Source organism: Hyperolius riggenbachi, chromosome 12 (assembly GCF_040937935.1).
Source record: "Hyperolius riggenbachi isolate aHypRig1 chromosome 12, aHypRig1.pri, whole genome shotgun sequence".
Lineage (NCBI taxonomy): Eukaryota > Metazoa > Chordata > Amphibia > Anura > Hyperoliidae > Hyperolius > Hyperolius riggenbachi.
The window spans coordinates 21,140,659-21,158,946 of record NC_090657.1 but is presented as its reverse complement, the minus strand read 5'-3'; the positions used below and the strand labels follow the sequence as shown (position 1 = coordinate 21,158,946).

General features: G+C 51.2%; 2 protein-coding genes across 2 annotated transcripts in view; both read right to left on the bottom strand.

Annotated features, from left to right (window-relative positions):
* RNF113A (ring finger protein 113A) overlaps positions 1–6,432 on the bottom strand; it is a 33,832-nt gene extending 27,400 nt beyond the window's left edge. The window contains exon 1 of the mRNA XM_068264255.1: positions 6,259–6,432. Coding sequence (XP_068120356.1) covers positions 6,259–6,367 — 109 coding nt within the window. The 5' untranslated portion in view covers positions 6,368–6,432. The remainder of the gene's footprint in view (positions 1–6,258) is intronic.
* Positions 6,433–13,125: 6,693 nt separating this feature from the next.
* On the bottom strand, positions 13,126–14,478 carry LOC137540903 (E3 ubiquitin/ISG15 ligase TRIM25-like). The gene has a single exon (XM_068262086.1). The coding sequence runs from the start codon at positions 14,476–14,478 to the stop codon at positions 13,126–13,128; it is 1,353 nt and encodes a 450-aa protein (XP_068118187.1).
* Positions 14,479–18,288: the final 3,810 nt, after the last annotated feature.

Below are 18,288 nucleotides of genomic sequence, written 5' to 3'. Positions count from 1 at the left end.
TACCTGGGGCTTCCTCCAGCCACCTTCAGGATAATCAGTCCCTCGTTGTCCTCCTCCACCACCTGGATCTTCTGCTATGAGTCCAGGTACTTGAGCCAGTCGGGTGTAGTGCGCATGCACACACTCCGCCGCCAGGAGCATACTACACCTGTGCAGCACTATTGCGCAGGTGCAGAATGTTCCTGGCTGTGGGAGCGGCATGCGGCCGGACAGCGCTGACTGGCTGAATTACCAGGACACATAGCAGAAGATCCGGGTGGTGGAGGACAGCGAGGGACTGATTAGCCTGAAGGGGGCTGGAGGAAGCCCCAGGTATGTATAAAACTTTACTTTTCATCCGTCTCAGTTACCCTTTAATTTGTAGTCACCAAACCAAATTTTAACAACATATCAAATTATTTGATTTCATCAGCAAAGGGAGTGCATACATTTGCATAAATCAGCATCAATGCAGAATTATTTCCATCTAATTGACCATCTCTATTAGTGACACGGCTACACATCAGGCTTTATTCTTACAGCATAGATGTTATTTAGTATATATGTTACGGCCAGAACCCGAAGTTTGGCCAGAACTAGAAGTGGCCGGCCACTTCGGGTTCTGGCCGGCCAATGTGCGAACTGGCCGCTGCGCTGCGGCCAATGTGAGAAATGCAACAATTCCTGTAAGGTTAATGTGATGTTGTGGCCGCAGCGCAGCGGGCAAATGTATCACACATCTTACTTTATTCAATGACATTAAGCCGCCCGGCTTTTTCTCTGCCTCTCTCCTCCCCCCCGCCTCTCTCTCCTCCCCCGCCTCTCTCTTCTTCTCTTATGGGCAGCCGGGCGGGGACACGCGTGTCCCTCCGGAGTCGTTCGTCGCGGCAGGGGAATCCTGCCGTTCTTGCAGAGCGGGTGCTGGCAGAAGCGATGTCTGCAGCCTCCCCGCTCTGCTCTCCTGCCGCGACGAACGACTCTCCTGGACACGCGTGTCCCCGCCCGGCTGCCCATAAGAGAAGGAAGAGAGAGAGGCGAGGGGAGGAGAGAGAGGCGAGAGGAAGAGAGAAAGCGGGGAAAAAGCCGGTCGGCTTAATGTCATTGAATAAAGTAAGATGTGTGATACATTTGCCCGCTGCGCTGCGGCCACAACATCCCATTAACTTTACAGGAATTGTTGCATTTCTCACATTGGCCGCAGCGCAGCGGCCAGTTCGCACATTGGCCGGCCAGAACCCGAAGTGGCCGGCCACTTCTAGTTCTGGCCAAACTTCGGGTTCTGGCCGTAACATATATAAGAGATTCCTGTGTACACATCATATATACAGTCACAATCAGATATGTATATCTGACCTTAAAAATACGGGGACTGCTTTATTGAAGCAGCACAAGTAACTAATTTTGATTGGTTTATTTCATTTTTGTGGACTAAGCACAGCTATTACTGTATATATACTGTATATATACATTATTTTTAATGACTATTATCTGAGAAATAGAACATTTTATCATATTTTCTATTTTAATTACAGTTACAAATTCATTCGGAGTCGGAGTCGGAGCATTTTTTCCCGACTCCGACTCCAGGCACCCAAAATTGCCCGACTCCACGACTCCGACTCCACAGCCCTGGAACTGACCCACAAAAATTAACTGAAGTCTATGATCTGTTGATATTACGTCCACTGCCCAGTCAGTCAAAATACAAGGCAGCACATGCAGTGTCAACTGAGTAAGACTGGGTTCACACAAAAAGGGTGTACAGTACCTTTCCAGTCCAGTCAGTTATCAGTTTTCTATGGCTGGGTTCACACATACATTTGTACAGTTTTATTCCGGTCAGGAAAAACTGGTAAAAAACTGACAGGACTGGAGTGGAACAGAACTGTACAGATGTATGAGTGAACCCAGTCTTAAAAGTAACCTGAACTGAGTGGAATATGCAGGTTGCCATAATAATTTCCTATTAAAACTACACCTGTTGCCTGGCAGCTATCTAATATTAAAAGGAATTAAGTGTAGACCATTAAAGTGAATGGGAACCGCATTTAAAAAAATGAGACAGATACTTACCCAAGGAGAGGGAAGGCTCTGGGTCCTATAGAGCCTTCCGGCTCCTCTCCTGGTCCCCTCGTTCTGGTGCTGTCTCGCCCGGTAGCAGTATTTGACTAATTTAGTCAAATACTGCTTTACCCGGCCGAAGGAGGCATCAGAAGTCTTCAGGGAGCCCGAGTGCTCCTGAAGAAGGGCGGCCCTGTACTGCGCCTGCGCAAGCATGCTCTCTTGCACGCTCTTTTGCACGCTCACGCCTGTGCAGTATGGAGCCGCACGTCTTTGGGAGGACATGGCTCCAGAAGACTTCCAAATACCCTTTCGGTGGGGGATTAAAACGGGGGGAGCCAGCACAGGATAGAGGGCACCGAGAGAGGAGACGGAAGGCTCTATACGACCCAGAGCCTTCCCTCTCAAGTATTTGCTTCATTTTTTTTTAAATGCGGTTCGCATTCACTTTAAAAACATTTATTACATATCCCAAACAAGCTAAAAGGTACCCATACACTGGGCCGATTTCCCGCCGATATATTGCAGATTCGATCACTGTGAAATCGTTAACACAAACGCTGACCGATCGCCATCTGACATCAACCGATTTAGTCAGTCCCAACAGAATATTTTGCTCGATCACCGGTAGTGCATCACTAGCGGCATTCGATTCAGCAACGACCAACACAAAGCGGCAGCAATAATATCACCTGTACGGCCGGTGAGAGTCCCCGGGATACGTACAGTCTCACTTCTTCTGGTTGTTGTTATTCCTGTCTCAAATTCACTTCCTGTCATGTCCTGTGACAAGCCAAAGTTAAACCAGGAGAGCGCCATCTACTGTTTGAATTTCCTCTAGTCACAGGACAAGACATGAAGAGAAAAGGCTGGACAGGTAATGTATTGCTACTGGCCGGGGTAGCCCGAATGGAGTGGAGGCCAGGGAACAGCAAAACAAGCAGCAGCTCCACAGGTTTTGAATCGATTTCATGCTTCCTCCTAAAAATTGGCACTAGACTACGACGCATACACTAAATGATACATAGACATATGACTACAGTAAGGATTAGACTGTGAGCCCCTCTGAAGGGCAGTTAAAGTGGAACTGAAGATCATATTAAAACAAACAGTTTCACTTACCTGGGGCTTCTGCAAGCCCCCAGCAGCCGTCCTCTCCCACGCTGGTGCTCCACGATCCTCCGTTCTACTGCGACCTGCTTTTTTGTTTCTCAACTTGTAAGTCAAGGGGCTTCTGTGCCTGCGCAGCTCTGCCAAGCATATCCTTTTTCCGCCTTCCCGTCTGCAACAGCGCTATTGCGGACTGGAACGTGAAGAAGGATACGCATGGCCAGAGCCACGCAGGCGCAGTGGCCCGTCGGCCAAACAGAAAGTAGCTGGTGGTGGGATAACGGAGGACGGTGGAGTTCTGGAGCAGGACAGGACGGCTGCTGGGGGCTTGCAGAAGCCCCAGATAAGTGAAACTGTTTTAATATGATTTTCAGTTCTGCTTAAAGTAACTGGCTGTACTGCTCAACTGGCATCTCTGCACTGGCTGTACTGCTCAGCTGGCATCTCTGCACTGGCTGTACAGCCCGGCTGGCATCTCTGCACTGCCCTGCTGGCATCTCCGCACTGGCTGCACTGCCCGGCTGGCATCTCCGCACTGGCTGCACTGCCCGGCTGGCATCTCCGCACTGGCTGCACTGCCCGGCTGGCATCTCCGCACTGGCTGCACCGCCCGGCTGGCATCTCCGCACTGGCTGCACCGCCCGGCTGGCATCTCCGCACTGGCTGCACCGCCCAGCTGGCATCTCCGCACTGGCTGCACCGCCCAGCTGGCATCTCCGCACTGGCTGCACCGCCCAGCTGGCATCTCCGCACTGGCTGCACCGCCCAGCTGGCATCTCCGCACTGGCTGCACCGCCCAGCTGGCATCTCCGCACTGGCTGCACCGCCCAGCTGGCATCTCCGCACTGGCTGCACCGCCCAGCTAACATCTCCGCACTGGCTGCACCGCCCAGCTAACATCTCCGCACTGGCTGCACCGCCCAGCTAACATCTCCGCACTGGCTGCACCGCCCAGCTAACATCTCCGCACTGGCTGCACCGCCCAGCTAACATCTCCGCACTGGCTGCACCGCCCAGCTGGCATCTCCGCACTGGCTGTACCGCCCAGCTGGCATCTCCGCACTGGCTGTACCGCCCAGCTGGCATCTCCGCACTGGCTGTACCGCCCAGCTGGCATCTCCGCACTGGCTGTACCGCCCAGCTGGCATCTCCGCACTGGCTGTACCGCCCAGCTGGCATCTCCGCACTGGCTGTACCGCCCAGCTGGCATCTCCGCACTGGCTGTACCGCTCAGCTGGCATCTCCGCACTGGCTGTACCGCTCAGCTGGCATCTCCGCACTGGCTGTACCGCTCAGCTGGCATCTCCGCACTGGCTGTACCGCTCAGCTGGCATCTCCGCACTGGCTGTACCGCTCAGCTGGCATCTCCGCACTGGCTGTACCGCTCAGCTGGCATCTCCGCACTGGCTGTACCGCTCAGCTGGCATCTCCGCACTGGCTGTACCGCTCAGCTGGCATCTCCGCACTGGCTGTACCGCTCAGCTACCATCTCCGCACTGGCTGTACCGCTCAGCTACCATCTCCGCACTGGCTGTACCGCTCAGCTACCATCTCCGCACTGGCTGTACCGCTCAGCTACCATCTCCGCACTGGCTGTACCGCTCAGCTACCATCTCCGCACTGGCTGTACCGCTCAGCTACCATCTCCGCACTGGCTGTACCGCTCAGCTACCATCTCCGCACTGGCTGTACCGCTCAGCTACCATCTCCGCACTGGCTGTACCGCTCAGCTACCATCTCCGCACTGGCTGTACCGCTCAGCTACCATCTCCGCACTGGCTGTACCGCTCAGCTACCATCTCCGCACTGGCTGTACCGCTCAGCTACCATCTCTGCACTGGCTGTACCGCTCAGCTACCATCTCTGCACTGGCTGTACCGCTCAGCTACCATCTCTGCACTGGCTGTACCGCTCAGCTACCATCTCTGCACTGGCTGTACTGCTCAGCTGCCATCTCTGCACTGGCTGTACTGCTCAGCTGCCATCTCTGCACTGGCTGCTCAGCTGGCATCTCTGCACTGGCTGTACTGCTCAGCTGGCATCTCTGCTCTGGCTGCTCAGCTGGCATCTCTGCTCTGGCTGCTCAGCTGGCATCTCTGCTCTGGCTGCTCAGCTGGCATCTCTGCTCTGGCTGCTCAGCTGGCATCTCTGCTCTGGCTGCTCAGCTGGCATCTCTGCTCTGGCTGCTCAGCTGGCATCTCTGCTCTGGCTGCTCAGCTGGCATCTCTGCTCTGGCTGCTCAGCTGGCATCTCTGCTCTGGCTGCTCAGCTGGCATCTCTGCTCTGGCTGCTCAGCTGGCATCTCTGCTCTGGCTGCTCAGCTGGCATCTCTGCTCTGGCTGCTCAGCTGGCATCTCTGCTCTGGCTGCTCAGCTGGCATCTCTGCTCTGGCTGCTCAGCTGGCATCTCTGCTCTGGCTGCTCAGCTGGCATCTCTGCTCTGGCTGCTCAGCTGGCATCTCTGCTCTGGCTGCTCAGCTGGCATCTCTGCTCTGGCTGTACTGCTCAGCTGGCATCTCTGCTCTGGCTGTACTGCTCAGCTGGCATCTCTGCTCTGGCTGTACTGCTCAGCTGGCATCTCTGCTCTGGCTGTACTGCTCAGCTGGCATCTCTGCTCTGGCTGTACTGCTCAGCTGGCATCTCTGCTCTGGCTGTACTGCTCAGCTGGCATCTCTGCTCTGGCTGTACTGCTCAGCTGGCATCTCTGCTCTGGCTGTACTGCTCAGCTGGCATCTCTGCTCTGGCTGTACTGCTCAGCTGGCATCTCTGCTCTGGCTGTACTGCTCAGCTGGCATCTCTGCTCTGGCTGTACTGCTCAGCTGGCATCTCTGCTCTGGCTGTACTGCTCAGCTGGCATCTCTGCTCTGGCTGTACTGCTCAGCTGGCATCTCTGCTCTGGCTGTACTGCTCAGCTGGCATCTCTGCACTGCCTGTACAGCTCAGCTGGCATCTCCGCACTGCCTGTACAGCTCAGCTGGCATTTCTGCACTGGCTGCTCAGCTGGCATTTCTGCACTGGCTGCTCAGCTGGCATTTCTGCACTGGCTGCTCAGCTGGCACCTCTGCTCTGCCCCTGTAAGCCCCCACAATAGTCTCGGGTCACCTCTTACCCCTATCCTCCTCTCTGCGTTTCCTGCCGGCAAACTTCTTGATGCTTTTTTTAAACGTAAAGCTGCACACCGGGCGCTTCACGTCCGCCGACTGCTCCTTGTCCGCCATCTTTCCGGATCCTGATAGCACAGTCTAGCTCGTCGTGACGTCACCAATAACTCTGCCTTGCATCTGCGCGCACAAGTGACGTCACCATACCCCGGCTGAGGACATTGGCCAATGGCCACTAGGGCATGCGCAGGTGAGAGAACGTCCTCAGGCTGTCCTGTGTGTGGTATTTGTCTGAAAGGCTTGCACTGCAGTGTTGTTTAGTTATGCTACCTTTTGTCAAGTTGTCCTACCATCATGTAGTGCTAAACAGAAGTTTGCCTTCTTACAGCATAAAATGTGTCAGAATATGCTACTCTGTCTAGTTGTCCTACAGGGTAGGAGAAGGGGGAAATACCTTGGTTATCTTTTGGTCCCACTCAGACAGGTAGTTGGATACCATGGGCCACATTGTAAACTTTGGGTGTTCCCAAAACAAATTGTAAAACACACCTTGTGTCGCTGTCCCATCGCACACACACAGTTGAGGGTTTTTGGTGTGTGATGGTTTTTGGTGCGCCCAAGATCAGCGGGTTGCTGTGGTCATGCTGGTGGGGATACCTGGACACGCTAGAGCCTGGAGAGGGGGTCACTTCTCTCATGCTGCACTGGCGCTGCTCTGCACCTCACTGGACCTGCCCTGACCGTCCCCCTGTAGACACCTTCTTTTTGACAGAAACTCACACCATGCTCCCCCCTCCTACCTCGTAGCAGTCGCTATGGCTGATAATGATATGGCCTCTGATCCCACTCCTCTTCCTTATACAACAACAATTAAACATTTGTAAAGTGCTTTTCTCCCTGAGGACACAAAGCTCAAAAGCTTGTCTCAGATCTGTACATAGTGAGCCGCCAGTCTACTTTAGGGGACCTAGCAGGAAACCTCATAGAGAACAGTTCTCCAATCACAACGCTCTCTACATCGCAAAGTGTTGTGATTGGTTGAATAGTGTGGGCATAATTTACTACAACCTATCTGAAACCTAGCAGTACAAGGGGGTGCTGTTCACCCAATCACGCTAGCTGAATTTCCCTATAACGTTTCCTGCTTGGTCCCCTAAAGTAGACTAGCGCCCATGGTGATGTAAATGTTACGGCCAGAACCCGGATACAAATCCTGCAATGTGCAGGTCCGAATTTAGGGCCCAAATGCTCAAAGCTCTCTTTTTTCACACACCTCCACGTGGTCTTAAAAGTGGCTCAACACTTTATTTAACTGACTTCCAGGTGTGTTTTCTAGGGTTTGGGGACCAACTTTGTCAAACTAATTTTTTTTGTCAATTGTGAAATATTTTTAAAATTATTTAGCCTGTGCACACTTGCTGCTGGAATTAAAGAAACTTTTCTCTTTCACACTCTTTATTGCACAGCCACCACACATTACACTGACTACAACCTTTGCATGTGTATCAAGTCAAACACAGGGACCACATGGCAAGAATCAATCAAGTTTTTTACAAATCAACAATACTTGCATGTCTATGCCTAGGATGGCCCCTCCTCTTTTCCATCTACATGCACAGTCTTGGTAACTTAATCAACTCATTTGGGTTTCAATACCACTTATAGTTGAACGATACACAACGGTACCTCTCGGGTCCCAGATCTTAAAGAAAACCTGAACTGAATATTAAAAGTCAAAATAAGCATACACAAGTCATACTTACCTCCTGTGTAGTCTACTCATCAATCTTTTTCTCCTCTCCTGCTTCCTGTTAGTCTACTGTGATCAAGGGAATTCTCCATCCTCCATTTTGAAAATGGCCATTACCCCATAACAGCTTTCTGGTCAGCACACTGTTAAACTGTAACATTGCCCACTTGAGCCATAGGGAAACATGGACATTACTGGCCATAGCAGTTGTCCACTCAGCTTTAACTGACAGCAACTGATATATAACTGACAGCAACTGATATATATTTCAGTTCTGACAAAATGTTGTCAGAACTGGAAAGGATCATTGTCAGATGAAAATGGTGAGCTTCTGAGAGGAACTGATGGCAAGGTAACTATGTAATGTTCATTTGAAGTTACCTCATGTGTTTTATTTTAAATAATTTCACTCAGTACAGGTTCCCTTTAAAGAGACTCTGTAACGACAAAAAGATCCCCTGGGGGGTACTCACCTCGGGTGGGGGAAGCCTCAGGATCCTAATGAGGCTTCCCACGCCGTCCTCTGTCCCACGGAGGTCTCGCTGCAGCCCTCCGAACAGCCGGCGACTGTGCCGACTGTTCAATTCAATATTTACCTTTGCAGGCTCCAGCGGGGGCGCTGTGGCTGCTTTCGCTCCGAAGGAGGCGGAAATACCCGATCTCAGTCGGGTCCGCTCTACTGCGCAGGCGCCGGAGACTTGCGCCTGCGCAGTAGAGCGGACCCGACTGAGATCGGGTATTTCCGCCTCCTTCGGAGCGAAAGCAGCCAGAGCGCCTGCGCAGGAGCCTGCAAAGGTAAATATTACGTCACCGCTGTACGGAGGGCTACAGCGAGACCCCCGAGGGACGGCAGACGGCGTGGGAAGCCTCATTAGGATCCTGAGGCTTCCCCCATCCGAGGTGAGTACCCCCCAGGGGACGTTTTAACGTTACAGATTCTCTTTAAAGGGAACCTAAACTGAGAAGGATATGGATTTTTCCTTTTAACCCCCCTGGCGGTCTATTAAAAACCGCCAGGGGGCAGCAGAGCACTTTCCCTTTACAAGAATAGTTATTAGACTTTTGGTTGCTATAAAAAGATGGTTTAAACTAAATCTTTCTTGTAAAGGGAAGTCTATGATATGAATATGAAGGATGGCTATTTGATGCACTTCTTAAAACTTAATATGAGTTAAACAGAACTAATCATTTTTCCACCGTCTCTATCAACTTCTCGGCCTGATATAACAATCAATGTTAATAACACCCCTATAACTTCAGTTCCCAAAGCACGGTGCTTAGGGGTAATATTTGACTCCTCTCCCTTTTTCCTCACATTCACGCCCTATCTAGCTCCTGTCATCTCCAACTCAAAAACATTTCTCACTCAGGACAATTAAAATGTTAATACGTGCTCTTATAATATCTCATCTGGACTATTGTAACATACTACTTTGTGGACTACGAAGCGGAGTGGAACTGAGCTATATGCTATAGCAGCATAGAGGGTGCTGGAGGGCTGGATAGTGTAATGGTTAAGGGCTCTGCCTCTGACACAGGAGACCAGGGTTCGAATCTCTGCTCTGGCTGTTCAGTATGCCAGCACCTATTCAGTAGGAGACCTCAGGCAAGTTTCCCTAACACTGCTACTGCCTATAGAGCGCGCCCTAGTGGCTGCAGCTCTGGCGCTTTGAGTCTGCCAGGAGAAAAGCGCGATATAAATGTTATTTGTCTTGTCTATGACGGCTAGGAACGTAAAGAATCACTTGCGTTCCTGGCCTGTCGGTTCCTGTCACCGAAACCGGAAGTGGCTGCCGGCGGGGGTCAGGAGCATCAGAGCGAGTCTACGTGGGCACTGGACAGCTGCAGGGGGCTGGTAGAAGCCCCAGATGAGTAAAACTCATTTTTTTCAGTTGGCTTAAGTGTCCCTTTAAAGAAAATCTAAAGCCAATGAAAAAAATCCAGATCAACTTACCTGGGGCTTTTACCAGCCGCCTTGTGCCCATGTCGTGACAAACTGATCATCCGGTCACCCGCAGCAACCCAGTTTCGTTTTCGGTGGTGCCTGTGAGGCCCTGGCTGCGCGGATCCTTGTATCACGCTCCTGTTCCCTGATCAAGGACGTGTGCAGCCAGAGCTGCACAGGCACAGTGGGCTGAGCCTCCGAAAACGAAACTGAGTTGCTGTGGGGGACCGGAGGATCTTTTTTTCACAGGGCGGCTGCAGGGGGCCAGTAGGAGCCTCAGGAAAGTTAAACTAAATTTTTTCATTGACTTTAGGTTTCTTTTAAAGTAAACCTGAGATCAACAAAAAGAAAAAACTGATACATACCTGGGGCTTCCTCCAGCCCCGTTTAGGCTGATCAGTCCCTCGCCGTCATCCTCCACTGCCTAGATCCTCCAGTAGATGCTACGTTATCTCAGCGAATCAGGGCATACTGCGCATGCGCTGCATCCACCGGAGGATCTAGGTGGTGAAGGATGACGGGGAGGGACTAATTAGCTTGAAGGGGGCTGGAGGAAGCCCCAGGTATGTTTAATTTTTTTTTTGGGGGGGGGGGTCATCTCAGGTACACTTTATGCCTTGTCTAGTACAGCAATCCCAAAACTTAAAGTGTAACAGACAAAATATACATGACATACTGGAAAGAAATTTCTCTTTTTAGAATATATGTAGATATACACTAGTGGCAGCTTTTGTCTGGATTACCCCAGCCACATGGCAAACCCCAGTTCAGTGTAATTCTTTGGTGGACTTTACAGAAACAAAACCTTATAATTTGTGAAATCCACTTTAATTGCACCGCAACGTTGCATCTTAACCACTTAAGTACCAGCGGTCTCTGCAGGTACAATAACGGCGGAATCCTGACGAATCGCCGCGCATACCTGCCACAACCGCCGCACGCCGGGATCCTCCTGACATCCACTCTGCCGTCTCTATGACGTCAGAGCCATGTGAGCCGGTCAGGAACTGCTTTCATTGGCTCCTGACCGTGTATCAATGTAAGCCTATGGGAGTGGCTTACATTGATAGACACAGCCGGGAGCCAATGAAATCGGCTCCTGACCGGCTCACATGACTCTGCCGTCATAGAGACAGGCAGAGCCATTGAGCTGCGGCGAGAGACGTCGTTATTCAGCGGCGAGATTGGCGGGGAGCGACGGAAACGGCGGATGCGCGCTGCGACTGTGATTGAAATCTTCGCCCTGCCAGCCAGGTGACCACCAAAACAGGGCGTAGATTTCAATCACCATGGTCCTTAAAGGGAACCAGAGAGGAACGTTAAGAAAAAATAGAAAAAGCTTTTATACATACCTGGGGCTTCTTCCAGCCCCATAAGCCTGGATTGCTCCCACGCCGCCTTCCTCCGCTTCCTGTATCGGCGGTACCGGGTCCCGTCACTTCCGGCGGACGTGGCCAATTGTCCGCATTACAGGGGCTCCCTTCATACCCGTACGCATGCGGCTGGGCAGTAGGCAGCCACACGCGTACGTATATGGAGGGAGCCCCGTGTGATGCGGACAATTGGCCGCGACTGTGGGCAATGACGGGACCCGGTATCCAGACAGCAGAGGACGGCGGCGTGGGAGCGATCCGTGCGTATGGGGCTGGAGGAAGCCCCAGGTATGTATAAAATCTTTCCCCCAACGTCTCTGGTTCCCTTTAAGTAGTTAACATGTGGTGTGGCAAGCAGTACCATTCATTTATGCCTCACTTCCCATGTAAAAGCGCATGTCGTACTATTCACACACTACATGCAGTGCATGACCTGGGCATGACCCAATTAGGCGACCCCGCCCTTCACCAAACAAGACGCTGTGACACTCCAATAGCGTTAAAGGCCACAGCTTCCTTAGTATTTTATTTGTCAAAACACAGTTATACATAATACATTCATAATTTTGTATAATCATAATGGTAAGCACGCGCTATACAGGTCCTTTCACAATTCCTCCGCTTTACACAACGGTCGTACCAGCCACTAGCCATCCTGTTTCTTAAATAAGCACAGCGGGTACGCATTTAAAGATGATGTGGGGATATCCACCATTGATCCTAATGGTACAATAAGGAACTGCATTAGCAAGGAACTGCCTTCTTGCTGTGACGAACTGTGGAGAGATGACACAGTATATGTTAGTAAAATGTTGTGTGCCCCAACACCCTTCTGGGGGGTGGGGACTACTTTGCTTGTGTTCGAAAGAGGCTATTTCCTGCCTCCTCCTGTTTATATTGCAATCTGTCTGCCCAGAACACTCCACCTTTAATCAACACTTTGTGGACCTATAGCTTCCAGGTTTGGTCACCTCTGGGCCAGCTTAAAGGGAGCCAGAGACAAAGGAACCTTAAAAATGGAAAAAGATTTTATACATACCTGGGGCTTCCTCCAGCCCCATCAGCCTGGATCACTCCCACGCCGCCTTTCTCCTCTGCCTCTATCCGCCGGTACCGGGTCCCGTCACTTCCGCCAGACACGGTCAGTTTTCCGCATCCACAGGGACTCCCTCCGTCTCTTTACGCATGCGCCTGCGCAGTACGGAGGGAGCACACTGCGCTTGCGTCGACTGGCCCTGACTGGCCGAAATGACGGGACCCGGTACCGGTGGATAGAGGCACAGGAGAAAGGCGGCGTGGGAGGGATCCAGGCTGATGAGGCTGGAGGAAGCCCCAGGTATGTATAACATCTTTTATTCATTCGTCTCTGGTTCTCTTTAAGGTCATGCCCCCTTTTGCCTATGCTACATCCTGCTCTGGGGATCCTCTACTGTGGCAGTACCTGCCATGCCCCACCCCCTCCCCTAATGTGATCAGACTATCATTGCTTTTGTGTCAGGGTGCATCGATTTGTGTGATGCAACAGCTGAAGTGTGAAAGGACTCTTAGAGTTCAGTAATAATTGTCTTATACAGGAATCTTAGTTCCCTATCTTTATCCATACAGCGGATGGGTTATCATTACTAAATACAGCAAACGCAGCATGAAGAGGCTCAGTGAAGTTGGCGGTGAAGGTATGGAGGTGCTGGATTGGGACACAAAGCTCATAAAAAGACAATCGCCCAGCCTCATAATCCAGATAAATCCCAAATCTGTTACAGGAGACTTTGTGATGTACGTCACTGCAAACACTGTTATGAGCTGCCACTTAGGTATTTTGGTTACGAAGATACCATTTACACAAACACCAGGACTTGGTGTCACTCCCAAAGCCAGAGTCTCGCTCTATGCTGGAGTATGCCACACCAAAAGCACAGTCCCCTAGTTCACTGGCCTCCACCTCCCAGTAATGTCTCCCAGAGGAGAAATGCCCAGAGCTGAGGATCTGCCTACAGTCTTGGAACTTCTCTGCAGATTCTGCCCAATTCAACATTACTTCAGAAAGTAAAACAGTTTTCAGGTCATCTGATACACAGACATTATTAGCAGCTGTCTTTATATCCAGCACTACATTGGCAGGGCCCTGTGCGTAGATCCCCATCTTCACTTCAGTTATAATATTCGATAAACCTGTGTGCAGTATTTCTGAGATCAAACCCTCGTCCAAGTCATCAACACACATGTCCTCTACAGCGTCTCTCTCATGCATCTCTCCATCCAGGTCCTCTCTGTGCAACCCTCTGTCCTGCAAAATGCTTAGGGGGTCCAGGCTGGAACACAGCTCCTCAACTTGGGTTATCTGGCTGGACAGTTCATCCCTCTGTTTCTTCAGCTTCTGGATCAGATTGGAGGCAGAGTGCAGAAGTTCCCTGTGGTCAGAGATCTCTTTCAGGACTCTCTTCTCCAGATCATCCAGCTCTCTTTTGAGATCTCGGAACAAGGCAGTAACTCTCTCTGTCATCCCTTCTGCTTTTGCTTGTGCTATATTCGAGCTTTCCTCCAGCCTCTGGATCTTTTTCTCCTTCTCCAGCCGCATTGTAGAGAATTTCTGCAAAACTTTTCTGAGGTGGCTTTTTTGCATCTCTATGATGGTATCTAATAGTTCCACCTGGTGTCCCTGGTGCTCCTCATCTAACCTGCAGGACTCACAGATACAGTCACAGTCCTGGATGCAGTAATACTCTTGGACCTTCCTGTGTTTTGGACATTTTCTACTTTCGAAGGCATTGGTGGGAACAGACAAGACGTGATGAGGTGACTTGCTGTGGACTGTCAGGTGGTTGTCACAAAGAGATGCCTCACAATGTAGGCAGGATTTCAGAGCAGGTACGCGAGCATGGATGCAGTAGCTACAGAAGATTGAGGCCTGTCTTGGCTCTATCTCACAGGGGTTGAAATATTCTGTTATGTTTGCCAGCCTCACATTTCTTTCTAGTGCAGGCCGCTTTCTGTAACTCCTGTAGCATTCCGGGCAAATGCAATCTCCTTCGTCTTTTGTGTCCCAGGCCAGTGTGATGCAGCTCTGGCAGAAACTGTGGCCACACAGCAGAGTCACCGGACCTTTAAACATCTCCCTGCAGATGGAACAAGTCAGCTCAGATCTGGGGTCAGCAGATGCCATGGCTGGATGAGATGCAGAGGGATTAGTTGCTATATATTTTCCTGTATGTAGAGTAGGTTTTCTGTTTGTCATACCTGGGGCAGTTTCCTGTAGTGTAACGGGACAATGAACTTCCTTGTCTAATCTGGTCTAACTAGTCCCCCTTCCCTCAACACCTGTATGACGTCACGTGCCTGCAACACAGTGTTCTCCTATTACAGGTACAGCCAGACTGCAGTGTACCACCTGCAAAGATGCAGCCCGAGCTCTTAGGCCTGAGACCCACTACAGATCACTGATCCCAGTTGCAATCTTTTATTTTAGTGCCAGCGACTGCAAAAGCGATTGCAATTTAGCAATTTGCAGTTTAGAAGTTCTGCAAGGGATTTTGGGTAAGCTGGTGGTGTCTGGGTAGAGCTGCAAAATTGCTTTGAAATTGATATAGCGATTTAAAATCAATTTTGCAGTTATCTTAACCTTGTTTCACAATCGCTAGCAAAATGGTGTAGGCAGTGTGATTGTGATTTGGCCAAAACGCAATCGATCCAGCAAGCTCCCCTCCATCACCGTTCAGTGGCATAGCGGTTTTTGGAATCGTTGCAGAAAGCGAAAGCGTTCTAGGCTTTACTGTCGCCCAGAAATCACTGATGTCACTTGCCTACTAATGAATGTAATACCAAAATGACATCTCATGGACTGATAGGTGAAAGCTTTCCGATGCTCCAGTATTGAACCATTTTCAGGTGATACTCAGCATATCAGAGAAAGCAAAGCGGGACCTGTAGGATTGGCCAAAGGAATTGACGATTAGTGTGTGTTTGGTCAAATAAATGAATATCATACCTAATAAATGCCCTGGGCCTGCGTCCATGGGCTGCGTCCGTGTCAAGCGCTGAGTGCGCAGGTGCAGAGCCACGGCCATTGCTTCCCTCGTAGGCGGATGTGGGCGTGCATGGACGTAGGCGGGAACGGCACTGGCTGTGAATTTAGCGCCCGTTTTTATTATATTCTGAAATTATAATCCTTAGGGCGATCTAAGAGTGTCCTCTTTCCTCCTACCTGACAGCAGATGCTTTTGCTCCTTTAGATAAGGGAGGGAGGCTTCCCCTGTTCCCCTAGACTAGAGATCACCATTCCAGTGCTGGGACCCTGTAAACCTATTCTACAAAGCGTTCATCTAATAGGTTATTGTGGCTACGCTCCCATCCATGTACAAGTGCAGGAGCAGATACGGCCTATGTACTAGTGCAGGAGCAGAGACGGCCTATGTACGAGTGCAGGAGCAGAGACGGACTATGTACGAGTGCAGGAGCAGAGACGGCCTATGTACGAGTGCAGGAGCAGAGACGGCCTATGTACGAGTGCAGGAGCAGAGACGGCCTATGTACGAGTGCAGGAGCAGAGACGGACTATGTACGCGTGCAGGAGCAGAGACGGCCTATGTACGAGTGCAGGAGCAGAGACGGCCTATGTACGAGTGCAGGAGCAGAGACGGACTATGTACGCGTGCAGGAGCAGAGACGGCCTATGTACGAGTGCAGGAGCAGAGACGGCCTATGTACGAGTGCAGGAGCAGAGACGGACTATGTACGAGTGCAGGAGCAGAGACGGCCTATGTACGTGTGCAGGAGCAGAGACTGCCTATGTACGAATGCAGGAGCAGAGACGGCCTATGTACGCGTGCAGGAGCAGAGACGGCCTATGTACGAGTGCAGGAGCAGAGACGGCCTATGTACGAGTGCAGGAGCAGAGACGGCCTATGTACGAGTGCAGGAGCAGAGACGGCCTATGTACGAGTGCAGGAGCAGAGACGGCCTATGTACGAGTGCAGGAGCAGAGACGGCCTATGTACGAGTGCAGGAGCAGAGACGGCCTATGTACGAGTGCAGGAGCAGAGACGGCCTATGTACGAGTGCAGGAGCAGAGAAGGCCTATGTACGAGTGCAGGAGCAGAGACGGCCTATGTACGAGTGCAGGAGCAGAGACGGCCTATGTACGAGTGCAGGAGCAGAGACGGCCTATGTACGAGTGCAGGAGCAGAGACGGCCTATGTACGAGTGCAGGAGCAGAGACGGCCTATGTACGAGTGCAGGAGCAAAGACGGCCTATGTACGAGTGCAGGAGCAGAGAAGGCCTATGTACGAGTGCAGGAGCAGAGACGGCCTATGTACGAGTGCAGGAGCAGAGACGGCCTATGTACGAGTGCAGGAGCAGAGACGGCCTATGTACGAGTGCAGGAGCAGAGACGGCCTATGCAGTAGCCCAGAGCCGCTAGTGCACAGCGGTTTTTATTGTGCACGAGCAGCTCGGTGCTAATATGTAGGCTGTCCATGCTCATTCATGGACAGGGGTATGACTGAAGAGGAGGAGGATCTGGTGGGCTGCACAGGGTCTAAGGCTAAACGTATTGGTGACAGATGATAAACTGGACAGCCAGGAAATTTGCATTATTTACCTCTCACTTTAGGTGTGCTTTAATTTGCAACCTGAAGGCGCTCCTTGCCCAACAGATCGGCGGACGGCTCACACAGCAAGCATGCAGTTCAGGCATCAATTTAAAGTGTATCTGAAGGGGAAAAGTGCCCTGCAACTCACCTCAGGAGAGGGAAGGAGAGCAGGATCATCCACAAGGCAACGTAGGCAGGTGTGTAGGGCATAGTGGGTGTCGGGACCCAACTGTCACTTTTTTTCTGAGCCCTTTCCCTTTTCAGATTACCAAAAGGACCATAAGGAGGAGCCAAAGCTGCTACCTTGCCTAGGACCCTTCTCTGGGGGGAAGTCTCTGGATCCTAATGAGGCTTCCCCATCCTCCTCTGCAGCCCCTATTGCATCTGTCATAGACCTCAGATCAGAGCGACCTGTGGCTGCTGTGAAGTGGAAGGAAGCAGGACAGCAGTTCCCCTGGTAACGGCGATATACAGTACAGGAAGTAAGTACGAGCTGCTGTCCTGCTTACTTCCTCTTCACAGCAGGCGTGGGTTGCGCTGATCTGAGGTCTATGACGAAGGCGAGGGGGCAGCCGGGGACTGTCCTAGAGGAAGCTGCCACCAGCTCAGAAGGTGAGACGAATGGCGGCTGCAGGGAGGGAGGGGGGAGCAGGCTAACCACCTACCTGGCTAATCTATACTGGAGGCATCTATACTAGCTACCTGTACTAGGCCAACTATACTACCTATACTGGGGCAACTATACTACCTATACTGGGGCAAGTATACTACCTATACTGGGGCAACTATACTAGCTATGTATAGTGGGGGCAACTATACTACCTGTACTGGGGCAACTATACTAGCTACCTATACTGGGATGACCGTACTATCTGTGCTTGGGCAACTGTACTAGCTACCTAACGAAACTGGGGGGCAACTATGCTAGCTACCTATTCTGGGAGCAACTATACTACCTATGCTGGGGCAACTATACCTGGCTGCCTACCCATTCTAAATGGGGGGGGGGGGTGCATCTTCACAAGTTTGCCTCAGGGCAGCAAAAAGTCTAGAACCGGGTTTGATTGCAAACCTTACTAGTTGGCTTCTTTTAAGGGAAACCAGTAACAAGGGAAACTTCTATAAATGTATTGACGTATACAGCAACCGTAAACGCTTGCTATGGTGTATGGTGTATTATACTGTAGCTGCTACAGATAACAATACAGTAACAAGAACGTGCAGCGAGCTACAGCTGCAGTACTGTACAGTGGCCGCGGGGATGCAGCACAGCACAGATAGTAGCAGAAAGTACAGCTGTAGTACCGCAAAATGACCACAGGAGGCAACAAAGCACAGGAGGCGACGACGACGGCGTCTCTCGTTTCCATGGAGACGAAGTGAC